Source organism: Aulostomus chinensis, chromosome 23 (assembly GCF_037954235.1).
Source record: "Aulostomus chinensis isolate RoL2024-O1b breed Wild chromosome 23, RoL_Achi_v1.0, whole genome shotgun sequence".
NCBI classification, from domain to species: Eukaryota; Metazoa; Chordata; class Actinopteri; order Syngnathiformes; family Aulostomidae; genus Aulostomus; species Aulostomus chinensis.
In genome coordinates, this window is record NC_141342.1 from 13,772,001 (window position 1) to 13,791,394 (window position 19,394).

Consider the following 19,394-nt stretch of genomic DNA (forward strand, 5'->3'; position numbering starts at 1 on the left):
CTCAACTTATTTTGTTAAGATAAGAGAGAGAAGCCTAACCTGAGCACAGTAGATCCATGCTTACTGTACAAACACTGCAGCTGCAATCCATCTTTCATCTGACTTTGGCAAGAAAGATCTTATCTCCCAACATTTCAAACTATTGCTGCTTTTAAAAATTGTCCAAAGCATTCCAGAGACATACTTGATGCTTTTTATATTTTACTTCTGAATTCGTTTAAGGTTTATTGGCATAATCTTGTCACACGATTAAAAAGACGTGATTTTCCACCCTTTCTGGTTTAAACCTGCAAGCCTGTTTTTCCTGTTGATGGCGATCAGCCGTGCTCTCTGCTGGAGATGCAAACTGTTTGTGTCCGACAGTGAGGAAGCATACATCTGGTTGAACATACACATCATCAAAATTTATATTCATACCATCTCCAGGAGTTTAATTTATCCCTTTCAAAAGGCATGTCCTTTACCATTTTCTTCAAAACATGAGCAAATTTTCCATCGATCAATAATCATATCCAGATTATAACCTGATCCATCCATTTTCGACCACTTATACTGTTCAGGGTCACGGGGGGGCTGGAGCCTATCTCAGCTGCCTTCAGGTGAGAGGCGGGGTTCACCCCGGACAGGTCGCCAGTCCATTGCAGGGCCAACACATGTAGAACGCATTTCCACTTTGGTGATTAACTTTTACCTTTTACTTACTTATGTCTTCTTTTGTGAAGTTGATGACACTTAGACACCAGCGAAAAAACATCTAAAAATAGTGTCATACACTTGAAGGGAGTTTCACAGAGTGCCGTTTCTATAAACAGTACAACACCCCCTCTGCTATAACTGCACCACCTTTCCTTTGATAAAGTCTTTGTTCCCTATTCCCTCGTCTGCCTCGTCTTCTGCTGAAGTGCTCTCACTCTGAGGCCCCTTCTAGCAAGGGGCCTATTCATAAGGCCAAGAGACAGTGAGGGGATACACAAAGAGCTCCCCTCACTGTAGAGAGGGCCATGAGCCCAGCGCTGACCCCTGAAGGATGTGTGTGGGCTGCACCCAGACACATTAGCCCCTCCGACTCCATCCCAGGCTCCTCCTCTCCTCTGGACTTGACCTTTCACTAAACCCAAAACGACCTCAAACAGACTGGTAACTGTCAGCAGCAAGCGAGAGATGAGTGAAAGACATTAATGTCTATCAACTGTTGCCAATAATTTAAAAAAAAATCCTCTGAAGAGTCTCTCCCATATAAAATGGTGGCATGCGACATAGCTCGAAGCAGAAAGGAAAGACAGCGAGCGTTATCTTACCAACAACAGAGCAGAGTCCTTGAGCTGAACCCCCAAGTCTTACTCATAAAGTATAATATTCCCTTCTATCTACTTTTTTAGTGTGGGCTAAAAAACATTTGTCATTCTTATTGCAAAATATTCTCACACAAAAAAAAATGTTTAATAACATTCATCATAAAGGAATTCATCATTTTTGCAATACCTCTGAGACTCTCGCTCTCTCCTGTCTGTGCCTGCAGTGCTGGATCAGCTCCTGATGGAGCTCCACCACTTCCTGCTCATCCTGGATAAGGAGACGCTGAGTGGGAACGCCACCGTCCAGAAGGGTTTGCTGTCTGATCTCCTGCAGTCCTACAGAGCCTCCAATGGTATGATGGAAAAATGTGTACTGTCATGAGCAGAGATTAAAAAAAAAAAAAAAGGAAAAATTGTTTCTTAAAACAAAGCGCAGTAGATTAAAAGGCTCTTATGTTTCCAACCAACAGAACTCGGCTGATATAACAGGGTTGTTTAGTTGACTCCTGAGCTGTTTAAACTTTATTCAAACTTGGGGACTGGAAACTGCCACGAATGTTGCAATTCACAGTTTTCACTTTTGTTCATGTTGATATTAGGTGCCTTGGAATGTCTGTCTGAATGAATGAGAAGAAAAACAAAACGTCAGCATCAATATCTGGAGCAGGAAAAGGACGGCCCCCGGTTTTATTGCACATTGCTGTCAGATGGAGGAAAAAATCTTGATCGAATATTTCACAGATGCAGATGTGGAACTGACTGATCAGGATGACTGCTAATACATCCTTTTGGAGTTGAATAGCAGTTGGCAGACATCTTCGCGCATCCTTGCCGCCATCAGACTGTACATGTGATCGCAATCTGTACTTGATACAGATCCGAGATCAGCTATGAATGATGAAAGACTGAAGTAGGGAAATATGCAGAACTATGATTGTGTGACCAACCCTGTAAAGGTGGTCAACATTCTCAAATCTTGAAAACTGTGTGAAGTAGCAGCCGTGCTAAAAATTTCTCACGCGCTTACGTCTCCATAGATGCGTTTAAAGCAGTTGAGGGCTCTTTCACTTCGGCCGCACAGTCTGTTTGAGCTGTCAGTATCAAATTCAAACTGATGCATTTGCTCAGTTTTCTGTTTAGTCCCGTTCAGCCTCGCGGTGCAAAAATTCTGTTAGATCAAAATTTAAAAAGAACAACGGTTGCAGAGAGGGGTATACATGAAGGAGAAGACCCAGAAATGTGCTCACAGAAGTCTCTCTGATTGGTCATAAATTGAACGCTGGAAAATGTAAAGTCTTTGGTTCTGCTTCAGCTCAAACACCGGATGTCTTCAGACGTCGAAGTCGGCCCTCTCCCTGTCACGCTACCTGTCATTTTATTTACATCACATCAAACGCGTCACACAGACACAACCCGTGATCCGCACCGTTTTGGTTGGGTTCCTTCAGTTTGATCAGGGTTGGATTTTGCTTTCACTGCAGTTAAACCACTTCAGGGTCTGCTCAGAAACAGACTGAACCACTTTGGGGAAGAGCTCGTGGTCTCATTTAAGATCCACACCAGAGAACAGTTACTGCTTTCACAAGCGCCCAATTGAACCGCACCAGTGGTGTGATTAAAACGCACTAAATGCTGTTTTGTGAAAGAAGCTCCGGCAAATTAAATATTTCCATTCATCTGTCGAACTTTCAGAGGGCTTTGAGTGTCAGGCTCTTTAAAAGGCATTGATTCAAAAACGCGGTCTTCACCTGTAAGATGAGACTTACTGCACGTATCAAGCACCAACGAGATCGTGGTCAATAACATAATCCTCCCTTTCTTACGGTTCCCAACGTTGAGGCATTACATGACAGTTGGGTATCTCGAGGTTTAGCCACAAATGTTCAAATATTGGTTAATCACAGGGTTTGGAGCTGAATTTGCCTCCGTGCAAAGCACCTTATGTAACATGTAGTCATGTTTCCCACCATTCAGTGAGCTGACACTTCGAGTCAGGATTTAAGTTTTTAGCTCTCAAACAAACCATTGTGCAATATTTAAACTCTCAATAACCCACAATGTAATAATTACACCCTCCCAGGCTTTTATTTTCAAGTTTGGGTTCTTTTCCTTCATTTTGGTGGATGAAACCTGCAGTGCGGCGTCTGAATTAAATGCTTGCACGCATCCTCTTGTCGTTTTTTTTTTTGAGGTTCACTTGATGGATGTGGTTATTAGTTTTACGCTTGTAAGCGAACAGAAAACCTCTTGCTTCATCTTTAAATGAAGCATGACCTGTTAAAGCTTCCTGTCAAACAGCTAAAGACAAGTTTGTTTTTGTTACTCGCCCGGCTCTGACACTTGAACATGAGAACGGTGCAACTGCTGGTGGGCTGAAGTGATTGATGGTAGCTGGAGGTCTCTTTGGGTACAACGTAGGAGCCATGGAAGTAAATATTTCAGTAATTTCTCATACTTAAAATAAAAAAAAACAGGCTTGTTACTTTGGTTTTGAAGCAGGATAGATAGAAACAGCATTAAAGACGCATTAAGAGAACCCAAACCACTTGTGTGGCAGAGGACTCATCAGAACCTGATATTATTTAGACAGAAAAGGTAAAACTTACAATGTAAACACAAAACATTTCCGACAAACAGGAAAGCAAAACACCGGCGCACTAAACAGGACAGGTGACACGAGTAACAGAACAGAAACACTGGGAACAAGGCTGAAGCTGAAGAGGCTCAATTAACAAACGAGATACAGGTGACTGATTTTCAAAGGCAGGGAACGGACAAAAACAGGAAGCAACACAGGAGCAAGTCTAAGGGAAGTCAATTTCAAAATAAAACAGGAACTAGAAATATAAGAGAAACCCCAAACACAAACAACAAATATCCATATCCAAGAGTTTAGTGGCAGAGTTTAAGAGGATTAGATAACTTGTTCACTCTCTTACACGGATGGCATCTATGTACATAAATGTTGGTTGATATTCGCCAAAATGTCTCAAGGAAGAAAGAGAAGATACACACCAAACATTAGGATGCTTGAAGGAGATGCGTTAGGGGCACTCGACCGTGGAGAAATTGCATGAGGAAGAGTTTGACATAAAACTGAATATCTTTGTTGTCGCTGTGCAACAAAATAATGACTGCATGTGAGTACGGAGTAAGGATAAAATACAATGCAGGTCGTGTACAGTGTGCTAGTAAAACAGACTCAGTACTTCCTACTTTTGAGTACATTTAAGAGCTTGAGTCTTTTTTGACACAGGTATTTGTACTTCTACTTTAGTAATGAATGCGTGTACTTTTGCCTCTTGTGGTACTCACCTATTCTAGCTCTAGCTGTACACAAGATGTGTGATTATGTAGGGACAGTGGATGAATTATCTTGTATAAATGCAAGTATGTGCTGACTTTGAAGGCTTGTGTAGAATATGCCGTGATGCAAATCTTTATAATAACATACATTACATGTTGCTTTTTTTGGTGACCATATTCTTTTACATTTACTGTCACTTTTAGATTGAAAAAGCCATTATGTGTCCATCTCCGTCTCTCACACACTGACACTCACACCCACACACACATGCAAGCAGTCGTGCTTTTCCATGTTCAGGTCCTGGACTTGTTTCTCTGTATTTCCTCTTCTGGCTCCAAGCTGTATCATTTTTCCGAAGCCGCATTTATCCACAAGGGATGCTCACTTCCTCTGAGTAGCAGCTTATAAATAGCATTTCATCTCAGTTCCCTGAAAATCTGTTTTCACTGTACTGGCAAAAAAAAAGACAAAAAAAAAAACAACCCCATTTTATTCTGCTGCTGTTTAGTTTCACCTCACGATATCGATTTCAAAGAGAAACTTTCTTCTGAATATCACCCAAGGTTAAGGTAGTCTTTGATTTCCTCTTAGTCAGCTAAAATACAAAATGCAGTTCTTCAAAACACCTTCTTTTCTCTTCCAGAACAAATTCCCAGAACAGGTTACAGTAAGCAAACGGAGCCAGAACCGCAGGGTTTATTATCTTAGAAAAGACATACATTCAAACTGTTTATTTGGCAATGTCATGACAATATCTCCACCAGCTTGTAATTATTCCACCATGTCGAGACCCACATGAAACCAAAGTGCAACTCTTTTTTTTCTCACCAAGCCGTCGTCAGCACCAGTGTGTGACATGAAGTTTCATCATCTCCACATGTCGCCTTGACGATTCGACAGTTCAGTTCGCGTAATGTTTAGATTTGAGTGCACGGAGTGGTCAAGGCCATTTGTCATTTGTAATTCAGCTCTATTAACCGAACGGAGACGCTTAACGTCTTAGTGATATTAATTAAATCATTATCTTGTTCTGACTGTGTCGAAATATCATGTCACCAAATTTTAGCCCTCAATTTAGTCTTACAGACAGGAAGTAAGGCTCGATGGCTGTTTGTAACTCATTTGTCTGGACGTTTATTGTGCACCTCTTGAAACAATAAACTCTTTGCGAGGTTGGGTGATTGACAGTTACAAGAAGCACTCAACAGATGTCATAGGCAATGAGTTATAAATAACTATCAGGCTAAAAAAAAAGATTCCTAAATGTGTCAGAACAAATTTGCCCATAAGACCATGTCATGAATGAGGCCCATTATTCAGAAATGGTATTGTATATTTAGTCATATGATCATCAAGTACTTCAAAGAAAGATGTGACACAGAGCTGAATCTGTGACTAATGTCTGGTGAATGCCTGTCACAGAAGGAGTGGGTGTCTGCACAGTAGGCCTTTTGTTTGGCTTCGTCCAGTTGACCTCACTCTATTATTCTTAAGTTTCAGCATAAGCTGCTAACATCATATGCATCATGTGCATACATCATTTTTTTTGACTCTACAACACACTGACCTTTATGTGCCTTGTATTTTGTGTTCGGCTCGAGTGGCTGGTGCTGCTGCCGAGACTTGATCTGAGCTGCTAACCACAGTTTGCGGTCTCCTTTGCAGGTGCAGATGAGGAGTACATCTACATGAATAAAGTCATCGTTGGTGGGAAGGACAAAGGCGACAAAGGTGTGAGTTTCAAAAGGTTCCTTTCGTGTCGTGTAATATAATCTGTTCACCATATTTGCTCCAAGGATGGAAATATTCGCAAAATCTTAATTTTCGTCTTACGGCAGTTGGACAGACTGATCAACTCGCTCAGCTCATGGCTCTTTTGTATCAGCTGATTAGCAGAGGCGAGCTAATTAACGTCGCTTCTGTTGACCGTTTGGGCTTTAGTGTACCGTGCATGCACAGAAAAGACAGGACCATCTGAGAACTGAGTCTTATCCACTCTATTCATAAAGCCCATTTTAAAAACAACAAGTCGGCACAATAGTACTGCACAATAAATTGAATAAAAACAATATCCCTTGACACTCCAGAAAACACATAAAAACGCATAAAACACAACATGTAATACAGTGCAGATATTCATGTTGCACAGATGCTGAGTTCTGAAGAAACTGTTAATCCTCTTCGCTTTCTGTCAAGTGCCTCCCAGCCAGTCAAAAATGTTTTGTTTGTTCAATACTTATTTTCTTGTGGAAATAGCGCAATTCCTCTCAGACTCAGCTAAAACTCCATGACCCCTCACCCTGTCTCTGCCTGCTATCTGCACTTCGCTGTACAAGGAAAGTCCTTTTCGTGTTTTTAAATGTATTGAAGTAACTGTATTGTCAACATCAACACATTTAGGCCTGAAAGAACAAAGAAACCTATTCTCATATCACTGAGGTAACTGGGCCTTTCATGTAAAAAGTTAAACGGTAGCCTAGTTTCGAGTTTCAGATCTGGTATTTAAAGTTTATACTCATTTTTGGAGTGTTTAAATGCATGCACACGCTGATTCCCACGCACTTATAGTTCGCACACCTAAAAATGTGTTGCATTTTTGTACGCGTGACCGTTTGGCATCGTCGCTGCGTGTGTGTGTGAGTGTTTTCATGCTGACGTTTGCATCTAGCTTCAATCACAGAACCCTCAAGAGCCTGTATCTTGTTAGAAGACAGAAGCCACATTTTTTTTTATCACATTTTGATAGAACGGTTCCAGGCAAACAGTCAGTTACAGCTGACGAAGCCTTTCACGTAGATACGCTGTGTGACACGGATGACTCTCCACTTGTTTGTGTGGAACAAATGTCCTGTGGTTTCTCTGATAAGAGTATTTTGATGCGCAAGACGGTCAGATGTACTTGTTTGGGTTATTGCGCCACAAACTCGCTGATTCGAGTGAAACGCAGACACATGTAGCAGCCGCAGACCGCCCCCTCCTCCTCCTCTTCTTCTTCTCGCCCACCATTTCCTGTCTGTTTCTTCATAGCTCCTCACCATCTGAAACTGACCTGTTTTATTTGGACCATGGTAAAAAAATGTGGTTTGTGCAAGTGCTAGACCTAACACACATATTTTCTTTCTTTCTTTCTTACAAACTCACAGGGACTGCTACAAAGTGTGTGTGTGTGTGTGTGTGTGTGTGTGTGTGTGTGTGTGTGTGTTTGTGTGTGTGTGTGTGTGTGGGGGGGGTAAAAGTTGAGGTTGAATTATTGATCATGTGGTAAATATGAACTTTGTGTTAAGTGAAAGAGACAAAAGACATTTTTTAACACACATTAATGTCAGTGTATTTAGACACCCAATATGTGGGAATACTGACAGATGTTTCTGCTTAAATTCAACTCTCCCTGTTTCCCTCCCTCACGATTGTAGCAAAACTGAACATTTACAGTCAGGTCTTTAGCTCTTTTATGGTTTCATATGATTTTTGTTTACTTACGCACTGAGAAACATTCAGTCTGGCTCTTGTATATCAATTCACATAGAAATATTGAAACTAGAAAGTAGGTGAAAGGTCTGATGATAGAGGTGGGTTTATCTGGGGTCACTAGAAATATATGGTACATTATCGCTTTCTTAAGATTAGCACTCCCGAATGCTTTGGAAGGCTTAGTCCAAGTCTTTCTTAATTTTTTTGATCCTTTACAGTGTTAACATGTACAAATACTTCCTCTTGCGTTGGGTAATGGGGTCACTGGGAAGTTCAGGGGTAGCCTTAGGGAGTATGGTATGTGAAATGAACATCTGGCCATCTCCGGAATGGTGTTAAAATAAAATTGATTGAATTCAGATTGAGAACCTTCACGTCCATATTTTCCACATTTATTTTACAACAGTCGGTTGAAGAGCTCACATTTCTGGTGTTCACGAACATCCTTCTCTATACTTTTATTGTCTAGGTGACAGAACAGATGACCTGATCAATGGAAAAGCGCCAAAATATGTCCCCGTCCCACAAAAGAGCCTCCCTGACCTGCCACCCCCAAGAACAGTGAGTGACTCCTCCCCAATATGTTGTAATAACACAGTATGTACGACATACGCATGAAACATACACAAGTCCATATTAAATTGTGCCAGTTTACATTTACTGAACATTAATGAAAAGCTACGTGGTTTGATACATCAGCATTTAACAAATAAATCCAAATTAACCAGGATCCGGTGATCCTAACTCAGCTATATATAGATACATAGATATATGCATATATATATGTGTACACACACACACACACACACACACACACACACACACACACACACACACACACACATATGTATGTATAATATGCAGGTTTTTGAAGCAAATTTTCATGACATTTCAAAAAAAACAAAGGAAGAGATTTGTATTGACATGTATTTTTTTTAAATACTATACAAGGACATTGCTATTTTCACAGTTTTTTCCAGCTTGGGTATTATCATTTTCATACTTTCATCTTGATGAATGTATAAATGTACCCTATACTTGGGCATACAGTTTATTTTTCTTTGTGTACAGATGTCTATGTACTTAAAAAACCTTGTTTACAAAATGCATATTCATGGTTCAGTGTCTGATGAGCCTGTGAACACAAAATCAAATCGATATGTGAAATGATTAAGCATCAATATACAGTATTACTCCATGCTGCTGAACTCAGTACCATGCATGTCAAAGTGCAGTGACTACAGGTGTTTAAAGACAACTAATTCCTACTTTGCAAGTGTTGACCAGATCCTAATCTTTTGCTACAGTAAGAACATTACCGCCACTTACATTCAGTATAGAAAACAGAGTCCTGTGGATTGACATCACATGTTTCCATTCAACTCTGCTAGTTTTTAGGAAACTGCAACAATGCTGTCTGTGGCCGTACAAACCCAACACATTTCCCACAACCCTCAAAGTCTCAAGCTTAAAGCTACATGAAATGTATTCTCCCACAGAAATGTGTACTGAATCACTCAGGGGGCAACAAACCTGCTGAAGTGAGTGTTCAAGAGTTTAAGAGGGATGTTTTATATTGACCGGGACATTACTGGCTCCTGAATTGGCCCAGTGTGACTTCAGGATAAACTGAAGAATGAGAGGTTTAGAACATCCCAGCAGCACCTTTGAACTTTACACACACACTCGCCCATGCACAGTGGCCTAAACTACAGTAGCAGCTGTTACTAATCAGAGCAAAAGTTGAGTATCAGCGTACGTGTGTGTGTGTGTGTGTGTGTGTGTGTGTGTGTGTGTGTGTGTGTGTGTGTGTGTGTGTGTGTGTGTGTGTGTGTGTGTGTGTGTGTTGAGGTGAATGTGAAAGTGAATTCTTTGGCATGTTTCATCGGTATGCAAACTCTAGAATCATCCAAGGTCAGTTTTTCTCCCCAGTTCCTAGATTTATATTGTAGTTTAGAAACCCTAAATAGCATTATTCTGTTGTTTAGCTGTCATTTCCCAGTCATGGTGCAGCTTCCACAAATCCCTCAGTTGTGTCTGGCAAAGGCATTTCGCCTTCCTTCCGTGGTCCCGTCTTGGGAAGCCTGAGTAAACACGTCCACAGTGAACCACTCTTTGGAAATCCCTTCATCTGTCTGCGGGGTTTCCATCCATCTCCAGCGATGGTGTATTCAAGTGTTAGCATGTGTTTGACGGTGAACATCGAGTCCCCCCTTATCATTGCAGTGAACAGCGCACCCTTGCTGTTGATGTAGTGCCCAGACAAGGCCGTCCACTGGCCTGTTGTAATATTGTAGCAATCCATTAAACAACGTAGAAAGTCATCACAAGGCCCGTTGCGCATCACATATAAATTGTCCCTGTGGGCTACCATACAATGACCATAACTCTGAGGTCTAATCATCGTGGTGGCCAGTTTCCACTCATCCATCACTGGTATGTATTCATAAATATCTGTGGTATCTGGTGGCTTCCAGAAGCAAACAAAAATTCTGTGTCTCGCAACGGCGCAAGCAGCCGATGCCACCGGTCTTGGTGCATGTTTTATAAATGTCCATTCTCGCTTCTCAGTGTCATAACGCTCTGCTGTGGACATGATCCGCTTTTGGAACTCGCCACCAATAGCATAGAGTTGTCCTTCATGCCCAAGCAAGGTAAAGTCATATCTTGGCTGCTGGGGTCCAGGAAGAGCAGTCCAAACCCCTGAGTCAGGGTCATAGCAGAAACTCCCATCCACTGTGTCCTTTCCATAACCGTAGACTCCCCCAACGATGTACAACCGATTATCAAGCACCACCACACCTGCCATGGAGGTGCTGCACAGAGAGGGAAGGTTCGTCAGATGCTTCCATTCTCCTTCTTTTTCATTGAGGTAGCAAACAACCCTGAAGGAGTCATGTAGCAGCTCCATTGAAGGAGAATGTGTACCTATAGCAATATAAGTCAGCGGGGACAGTGATTGTGAATATTGTAGCAGGTCTTCAGGGATGGTACTCTCTGCTGCTTCTCGCAGGTCTTCAAAAGCATCGCAGAGGAAAAGAGCAGCACTATGAAAGAGTGAATGCACCCCAAATATATAGGCCGCATGGTAAAGCAAGAGGCAGTTGTCTGAGTCGATAATGTCACAAAGATGCTTCGCCAAACAGTCAACCTGCAGGAAAGCAGCACACTCCACAGCGTCTACGAGCTCATCTGGGTCGATGATGGTGGGCACCTCTCCCCTGCAGACGGAGAGGGCAATGAGAAAACCCCTCGCTCTGACTCCTCCCTTCAGGTAGAGCTCGTCCTGCTGACTCTCCAACATCCCAGAGTGAAAGAGAGCACAGAAGTAGTTGCAGTGCCTTGCTAGGAAGGCCCTTTCCAAAGTAAACCAGCTCTCCTCCACCCTCACGCTCACCGAGCCTGCCTGGAGCTCTTTTCTCTCTAGACCAAGGGTCGCATTCTCCACATGAATATCCTGGTTTGGTCCCAAGCCTTCAGGCATTTCCATAATCCTTTTTCTTCGTGAAACACACAGTGACAATGCCAAGACAAGTGTGTGACCTGCGTGTCGATTTTTTTCCACAGAACTGGATGATAAATAAAGGTTTGCGAGAGTTTCATTGCGTCCTGTCTGCATGGTCTGAAAATAGAGTTGCACTATAGATAGCAGCTGTGCCACTTGCAAGCGTCAAGCAGGGAAGGGAAAACTGTTGACATCCACAGTAAGCGGTACTGTGGCCGCTAGCAACTGGTGATTATCATAACTGCAGTCGGATTGGCTAGAATATTACATTATCTGTCAGCTTTGTCCAATCAGGGTTGACTGGTGGACTCCTCAGTTTTTATACACGTATATTCTTTGTTTTATTTTTAGCTCCATATGGTATTTAAGTTGTTCCTTTTCAACATTTATGCATAGGTCTGAAATGTTCTCAAGAAGGCACAAGAATGGAACAGTTTAATTGTTCAAATCTGTGCCATCCTCCCACTGTGGGCTCAAGCTGACATTCACAAGGTTTTTTTTTTCCCCCCTTCATGCTACTTTTAGTTCGAATTTTAACCAAAAAGCTGCAGTAACAAAAACTGAAAAGTTTTCTTGAATCTTGCCTTCTGAAGCTGAGTTGCACTGATTATTTTTATCACTACCTTCTCCCTTGCTCTGAGCTCCCAGCAGGCTCACAGATACACTCTGTGTGTTTTTTCGCTGCACCGAATTCTTGGCATGGGAACCAGGGATTTTCCATGTTCCTCTAACTGTTCGTTTTTTGGGCTCTTTTTCCCAGTCTTTACTCAAACCCACCCCCCCACCCCCCCACCCACCCACCACCCACTACCACCACACCCCTAGTCCTCCTCCGCCACCCCCTCCCCTTGTTATTTATGCCCTGATCCATTCCCTTCAGTCTGTAACTGTTGTATGGATGTGTTTGTGTTTGTGTGTGTGTGTGTGTGTGTGTGTGTGTGTGTGTGTGTGTGTGTGTGTGTGTGTGTGTGTGAGAGAGAGAGAGAGAGAGAGAGAGAGAGAGAGAGAGAGAGAGAGAGAGGCAGAGAGTAGTGGATCATGTAGAGAAGTTTTCATTTAGGAATGTCCAAAGGCAGACACACACCTGGCATGTTCCCCCTAATTCTCTGCTTCATATCATTCCAGCTGGGCAGTGGAGTGCTTCCCCATTGTCCTCTTTAGCCTTGGTCCAAGCAACAGGCCAGGGAAGATTTTTAAGAGATGAGTGAAAAGGAGAGAAATTTAGAGGGAGTGAAGGAGAGAAGATAGCGATAAGGGTGGGCGGGCGGTCCAGAGAGCTGCTGCTGCCTCTCTGGAATGCCTGAGCTCTTTGTTTTAATTAATAACAGATGCCATGTGTGATATGTGTGTGTGTATGTGTGTGTGTGTGTGTGTGTGTGTGTGTGTGTGTAGTGTGTGTAGGTGCACTGCAGTCATTTATTTTGAAAAACCTTTTTCAGGATAGTTTCATATGTTTTCTGGGTGTCTCACTTCCTTCTGGGGTTATTGAAAGGTCACTCTAATAGACTGAGTCCAGGTTGAAGTCACATCAAACCCACAAAAGAACACCATATAATGTACTCCATCCATCCATTGTCTTCCGCTTATTCCTACATTGAGGGTTGCGGGGGTGGAGCCTATCCCAGCGTCAACGGGTGAGAGGCGGGGTTCACCCTGGACAGGTCACCAGTCCATCACAGGCCCAACACATAGAGACAGACAACCATTCACACTCACAGTCACACCTACGGTCAATTTAGAGTATCAATCAGCCTCGTCCTCTCTTGATGTCTTTGGACTGTGGGAGGAAGCTGGAGTACCAGAGAGAACCCACACAGGAACAGGGAGAACATGCAGACTCCACACTGAAAGATCCCCGTGCCCGAGCCGGGACTCCACCCCGGAACCTTCTTGCTGTGAGGCGACACTTCTAACCACTGCACCACCGTGCAGCCCCCCCATATAATGTACTTCAAAACATATCCAATATTGTCCATTCAGCAGGTACTTTTAAACTAATTTCATTAATTTGTAAGTACATGAAGCACTAAGAGCTGAGCTGAAATGAAAAATGCCTTTTTTTTTAACACTTTTACAGTATTTCAGATCTTTATTTGTATTTTTTTCAATATTCAATAATAAAAAATACAGTAATTGATTTTTTTGTTGGCTTTTTTAATTAAAATCAAATTAGCTTCATAAGCACGTAACAGTCTCATACAACCAATAATAAAAGAACAGCGATCCTTTGGCCCTTGGCATGTATATAAGCTGAGATACATTAGTTTGTTAGCTACTAAAAGGCTCAGCGTATATCTGATGTTACGTTATGATGAATCTGGACACGCCCACTTTATCCCAAACGAATCAAATTCCTCTAGACATTTTTTCCTTATCCTGTTTCACTCTCAAATACGTCTCGATACAGTGGTTAGACATTCTCCGTTCCAACGTTTCTGGTGAACTTTAACATCGAATGACATGACTGCAAGAAAAAAAAAACAATAACGGCAGAAACAACACTAACAGACAGCAAGAAAAACTTTATTCGCAGCTAGGGAGTCGTACAAATTCGTCAGTTTTTGAATTAAATACGGCATTCGAGCTAACTTGTTTTGTATGCAAGGCAAAATTGAGTCTAAACAGAACCAGTTGTTCTGCCATCTAGAGTGTTTTGTCACTGACATTCTACCATCAATACATCAAATTAAATCGAGCCACGTAACTGGGCTGCAACATTTAAACCCACTGATAGACAATTAATTGCTTCCTTCCAAAAACTCAGACTATTACTAGATTATGTAGGTTCCTTCTCACATGTATTAATGTGATGGCATTCCAATAAAAGGGTTGTTCACATTTTAAGTGAAATAAATTGATGGAAGATGACTATGAACTTGTCTCATAGCAGAAATGCTGGCGCGTCATACAGTAGCAGGAAAAGTGTAATTCAGTACCGTCATTAACCGTGGTGTCTTTAGTCTCACCGTGCCTAAATCTGTTTGAGGATTCTGTCTGTTCTTGCACAGTAAAGTAGAACCCTCTCAGCTTACAATACATCCCCCTTTTCCTGTAGTGTATTTTGAAAAGAGAAAATGTGTCTCTAATTACATTCTGACTGGTATTTGCTGATCATTATGAAAACTGCTCACCAGCTTGATAATGTAAAACTGATGTCAAATTCCTACAAAAAAAAACACAACCCACAATCATAATATCTCTTTTCCACTAATTTCTTCTGAGATCGCACACACATACACACAGACACACAGACAGACACACACACACACACACACACACACACACACACACACCCCTTCTCCCATTCGCTGGCTAATCACACAAACAAGTCACTATGACAGAATGTGGACCCCCACACAAGACATCTGCTGTGTATTACAAGAAATGGGTGAGTTCACAAATTTGATAGGGTGGGAAAAGAGGGCATAAAACGAGTATTACCATTTGTCTGACAGCCCACATCACGGCTAATGGTGTTTTTTTTTTTTAATATATAAACACAAATATGTATTTTTTCTCTGTTTTTATTGCTCTGTAAATCTAAGTTAAATAATGAAATCATGATACTGTGGTATCCAAGCTGCCAACTTCCCACTCCCCAGCTTTTCTCCTCAGCCCTTCTAGCGTCTATGCTACATCAGCAGGTCTATAAAACATTAAATATCTTTTGCCCCAGATGTAGATGATTTTTAACACTTGATTCTGTCATTGTAGGCTTAAACCGGTTCCTTTTATGAGTATCTTTGTTATAGAGGGAAGGGAATCGCTTTTACTGTACCAAACTAAGCTGATCTCTGCCCTTAATTAAAGGAGCCGGGATCTTATGAGCGACGTTAAGACACTCAAGCTTCGTGAAACCTTCAACAGAATTCCCCTCCCTCAGGCCCAGTTTGCATGATATATGCAGCTCCTCTGCTTCGGGGTTATATCTCAAATTTCTCTGATCGTGCAGAGAAAGCCTTGGGAGAATTAAATTGAAAATGAAGGATTTCAAATGAGTGATGGAGGAATTGATATACATTGCTTATTCTCATTTAACTTTTAAGGGGTTTTTGCAGAGTTCGTTTTGGAAAAACTTTGAAATACATGTAGTAAAGACATTAGTTGTGTCCCCAGGTGACCTCGCCTGGGATTTGCTCTTGTGCTACAGCACCAGAAAATCCAACATGTACACGGAGTAATATCTTCTTTGATCTGTAAAAAGTCCCGAGGGGAACCTAACATACTCATGTCTTTTTATTTACTCCCTTCTGTGGTTGATCTTTTGGGTTCAATCTGGTCTTTTCACTGCTAAAAATAGATTATGTGATCCTGCTTGGCCACATCTATAATGACCCCCGAGAACTTGTGTCAGGTCAACAGAGAAATTCTATACTGATGAGAGCATGAAATGTCAGGCAATGTAAAGCTTATTTTGTCCACCAAATATTGCAAAAGCGGGAACAGAATAAGTAGGTTGACCAGCACAAGTGTAAAATGTCTCACACGAACATTTAGGGTGTTTCCACTGGCTCACTTCAGCTCAGGTCGGGTCGGTTTGGCCCCGTTTCCACTGGCCCCAACACGGTACTAACCGTTACCATTTTGGTCCCTGCTCTCCTGGGGTTCCAAGTGAGCTGAGTGGGGACTAAAATGTGACGTAAACACATAGCGGGGCGCTGATTGGGTAGCTTACCTGCTTACGTCGTCTACTTTGTATCATCTTGGCCTCGGCGGAATACTGGTCGATCGCTCGGGAAAGTCTTTTTTTTGGGGGGTGTTCTGTTGAAGCCTTGCCTCCCTGTCATCCCATACTTTTAGTTTAAGCAAAAACCACTGACCAAGCAACAGGCATAACGCCGCCAACATGTCGTCCATTGTTGTTGTGTCGCACACAAATTACGATGGGGAACTCTCAGCCGGTGAGCCCACCCACCCTGACATGATAGCCAGTGCGAGTGGAAACGCACCCGTACCGAGCCAAAGTGAGCCAGTAGAAACGTGCCTTTATATTTAAGAAACTCAATGTAAAGATACTTGGTGTTAAGTAAAGTCCTGGTCATGTCTTCAGTAATTCTTCTTGAAAAAAAAATCTAAGAATTGAATTTAGTGATGACAAATGTTTTTATAAATAAGTATCAGAGAGTTTGGTGGTTTTGTCACAGAATGTGAAGTGGCAGACAGACAGTCTTTACCACACAGGAGACGAGAAGAAAGACAGAAGTGAAGCCAGACACTGATTGATTCCAGGAAAGCCACTGGGCCCACACACACACACACACACACAAATACATGCTCCCCCTCTCGTTTCCATGCTCACACACACATGTACACCCTTCCCTGAAGGCAAACTGCAGAGGGTTCAGCGAGGATTGGTTACCCAAGGAATTCCCTACTTACTCCAGAAATGACAACTGAATCAGCCAAATGTTCAGTCTGTGTGTGTGTGTGTGGGGGGGGGGGGGGGGGGGGGGGTGAAATCCTGTCTGAAGTCAGGAATAAAATCTCTGGAAAAGTTGACAGATTTCGAAATGTAAATTTAGAATGTTTTACATTAAAACATCTGAAAACAACTAGATCTACATGCGTCATTTGACTTGTAGAGTTTTTACCAAACCATTACTTTATCACTTATTATCAAATCTATTCCCAATAATATTCACACCCTGGAAACTATGTTATTTTAGCTGTGATCACCGCGTTTACCTGTTGAAAGCATCATAGCCCCCTGACCCACGCATTAGCGATGAGCTAATGTAGCTAACCATAACTACGTTTGACTCACAAATGTACAGCTCAGGCTGGAGTCAGTCAAAACAACGTCATATTTCTTTAGACTGATAAACACAGTCCAGGCGGACGATAGCAGAGAGAAGCCAGGCAGAGGTCGAACACAGAGGCATGAATGAAAACTATGAACTGGGTTTAAATGGGGAGACACATGAGGAGCTGAGGGAACACAGGTGTGCTTAACAAGACACAGGTAGACACAGTCAGGGCAGGAAAAACACTGAGGGCAGGATCTGGGGAGGCAAAGGCAGGGGAAGTTAACAAAATAAAACAGGAAATGACAAAACATGGTAAAACATGACCTTACTGAGGCAGACGGGGGGTGAGGTGTGACAACAGCTAATGGAAAATTAGTTAGTAAATGTTACCTATTTTTTACGAGTGGAGATTTCTTTGGAACGAAATGACACAATTTGAATAAATAGAAATTCATCATCGGATTCATCAAGTTTGTTGCTGAGGACAACGACTCCCATGGTGCCACTTCAGCACATCGTCAACCTACTGTGCGTTCAACTAATAGAAATAAAATTATGGAAAATCATTGCTTTGTTTGACTTTTACTTGCTTCTTGCTTTTTCCTTTGGTTGATTGTAGTGACTCGTTCTGTCCTGCATTGTAAACAACAAATGGACTTAATGTCACCTGGTCATTCCACTTTTTTTTGCCATGACTAAAAACCATAGTATGTTTACTAATTCACAGGTCTGTCAAGTTAGAAAATCAGTTTCCTATCATGACTCCCATGCCCCTGAAAATCAGTTGGTAAATAAAACACTGTCAAGTCAAGCAGACATAATTTCTCCTTTTTCTCTCCCGTCTGTCAGGGTGTGGTGGCTCGGGAACCATTTCCCCTGCCGGTTGTTCCGATCCCAGCCTGCGTGGACTCCTCGGAGAGTTACTATGAGGAGGCTCAGCCTTATGAGGAGACTGTCAATGGTAAGACATTGTAGAAAACTGTTTCGCACCAGCCATGGAGTGACCAGCAGACACCCTGCTTAGCATTAGCAGGACCTTGTGGATGATCACTGGACTGTCAGAGGGTAAAAACTGGTGAAACTTTTAGCAAGACTTTCGTGTATTTGTTTGAAAAAGCCAACGTGTCCTATAGATCAGCTCCTGTTCTTATATGCCGTTCCTGGCTGCAGTTTCAGACCCATGCGGTATTGTGAACTGATTGGAATCTGCACTCTTGTATTTGTTCTTTACAGAACATTAACTTCCGAGTTTCTGATAATAGAAACAGTGATCCTGCTTTCTGGCAGACTCTTCAAGGGAAGAGAGTCGCTCTCTGAGGATGTGGTTTAGTGCACTGCAAGATCTCCAAAACGATATTTAACAAGCTCTTAATCAGACGACCTCAGATAAACAATACTTTTACTTATTTGCATTGTGAGTTTGTGAGGGTTTTTTTTCCGCTCATGTTGATGTGGTTAATACATTCCAAGACAGCTCTCCTCTGTAGCTGTCACCAATGTTATGAGTGCTTGAGGTTCTTAGTCCATTTTGAAGAGAAAAAAATGATCAAATCACTCATTTTACCATAGGGATGCTTGTTTCTTTTAATGAATTTATGGTGTACGATGGAGAAATTGTATTATCATGATTGTTAATTTTAATTTTAAAATGAAATCCTGACAGTACTGATGAACTCATAACTAATGGGGCACCTCAATCTCCCGTGAAGCTGCCGTAGGGTATCTGAATGAGACACATTGTTAAAGAAATGGTTAAATATCACAGAGTATAGACTATATTTTTTTCCAAAATTTAATAAATGCATCTCCCTTAGAATGTTTCTTCAATCTCGCTACGTTCTTCTCCTCCTCCTGCTCTTCCCGTTTCCTGTGGTGTGGTGTAGATCGGGACTGTTTTGGCCTCCTCTCTGGGCCCTGGGTGCGGGTGCACAGCTCTGACAGTGTGGTCTATGCTGTTATCACCAGGGGTAGCTACTTCACTGTGCATGTCTCTGTTTTGCCGTTCACCGCACGAACCAGAATGTGCATGAACCAATCGGCAGCCTCCATTGTCCAGCATGACCAACATC

At 42.1% G+C, this 19,394-nt stretch overlaps 2 protein-coding genes across 3 annotated transcripts in view; one reads left to right on the forward strand and one right to left on the reverse strand.

The window, feature by feature from the left end:
• afap1l2 (actin filament associated protein 1-like 2) overlaps positions 1 to 19,394 on the forward strand; it is a 42,990-nt gene that overhangs the window by 15,096 nt on the left and 8,500 nt on the right. Inside the window, exons 2-6 of one of the 2 annotated variants that reach the window (XM_086195627.1) lie at positions 1,520 to 1,648; positions 6,268 to 6,333; positions 8,543 to 8,634; positions 18,175 to 18,286; positions 19,209 to 19,292. In XM_086195627.1, the coding sequence (XP_086051753.1) occupies positions 1,520 to 1,648; positions 6,268 to 6,333; positions 8,543 to 8,634; positions 18,175 to 18,286; positions 19,209 to 19,292 (483 nt within the window). The remainder of the gene's footprint in view (positions 1 to 1,519; positions 1,649 to 6,267; positions 6,334 to 8,542; positions 8,635 to 18,174; positions 18,287 to 19,208; positions 19,293 to 19,394) is intronic. The other variant, XM_086195628.1, reaches the window with a different exon arrangement.
• LOC147239671 (kelch repeat and BTB domain-containing protein 13) lies at positions 10,057 to 11,563 on the reverse strand. The gene has a single exon (XM_086195602.1). The coding sequence runs from the start codon at positions 11,561 to 11,563 to the stop codon at positions 10,076 to 10,078; it is 1,488 nt and encodes a 495-aa protein (XP_086051728.1). The 3' UTR covers positions 10,057 to 10,075.

Coding starts and splice junctions, on each gene's coding strand:
- LOC147239671 (XM_086195602.1), bottom strand. CDS start 11,563: ATGGAAATGCCTGAAGGCTTGGGACCAAACCAGGATATTCATGTGGAG.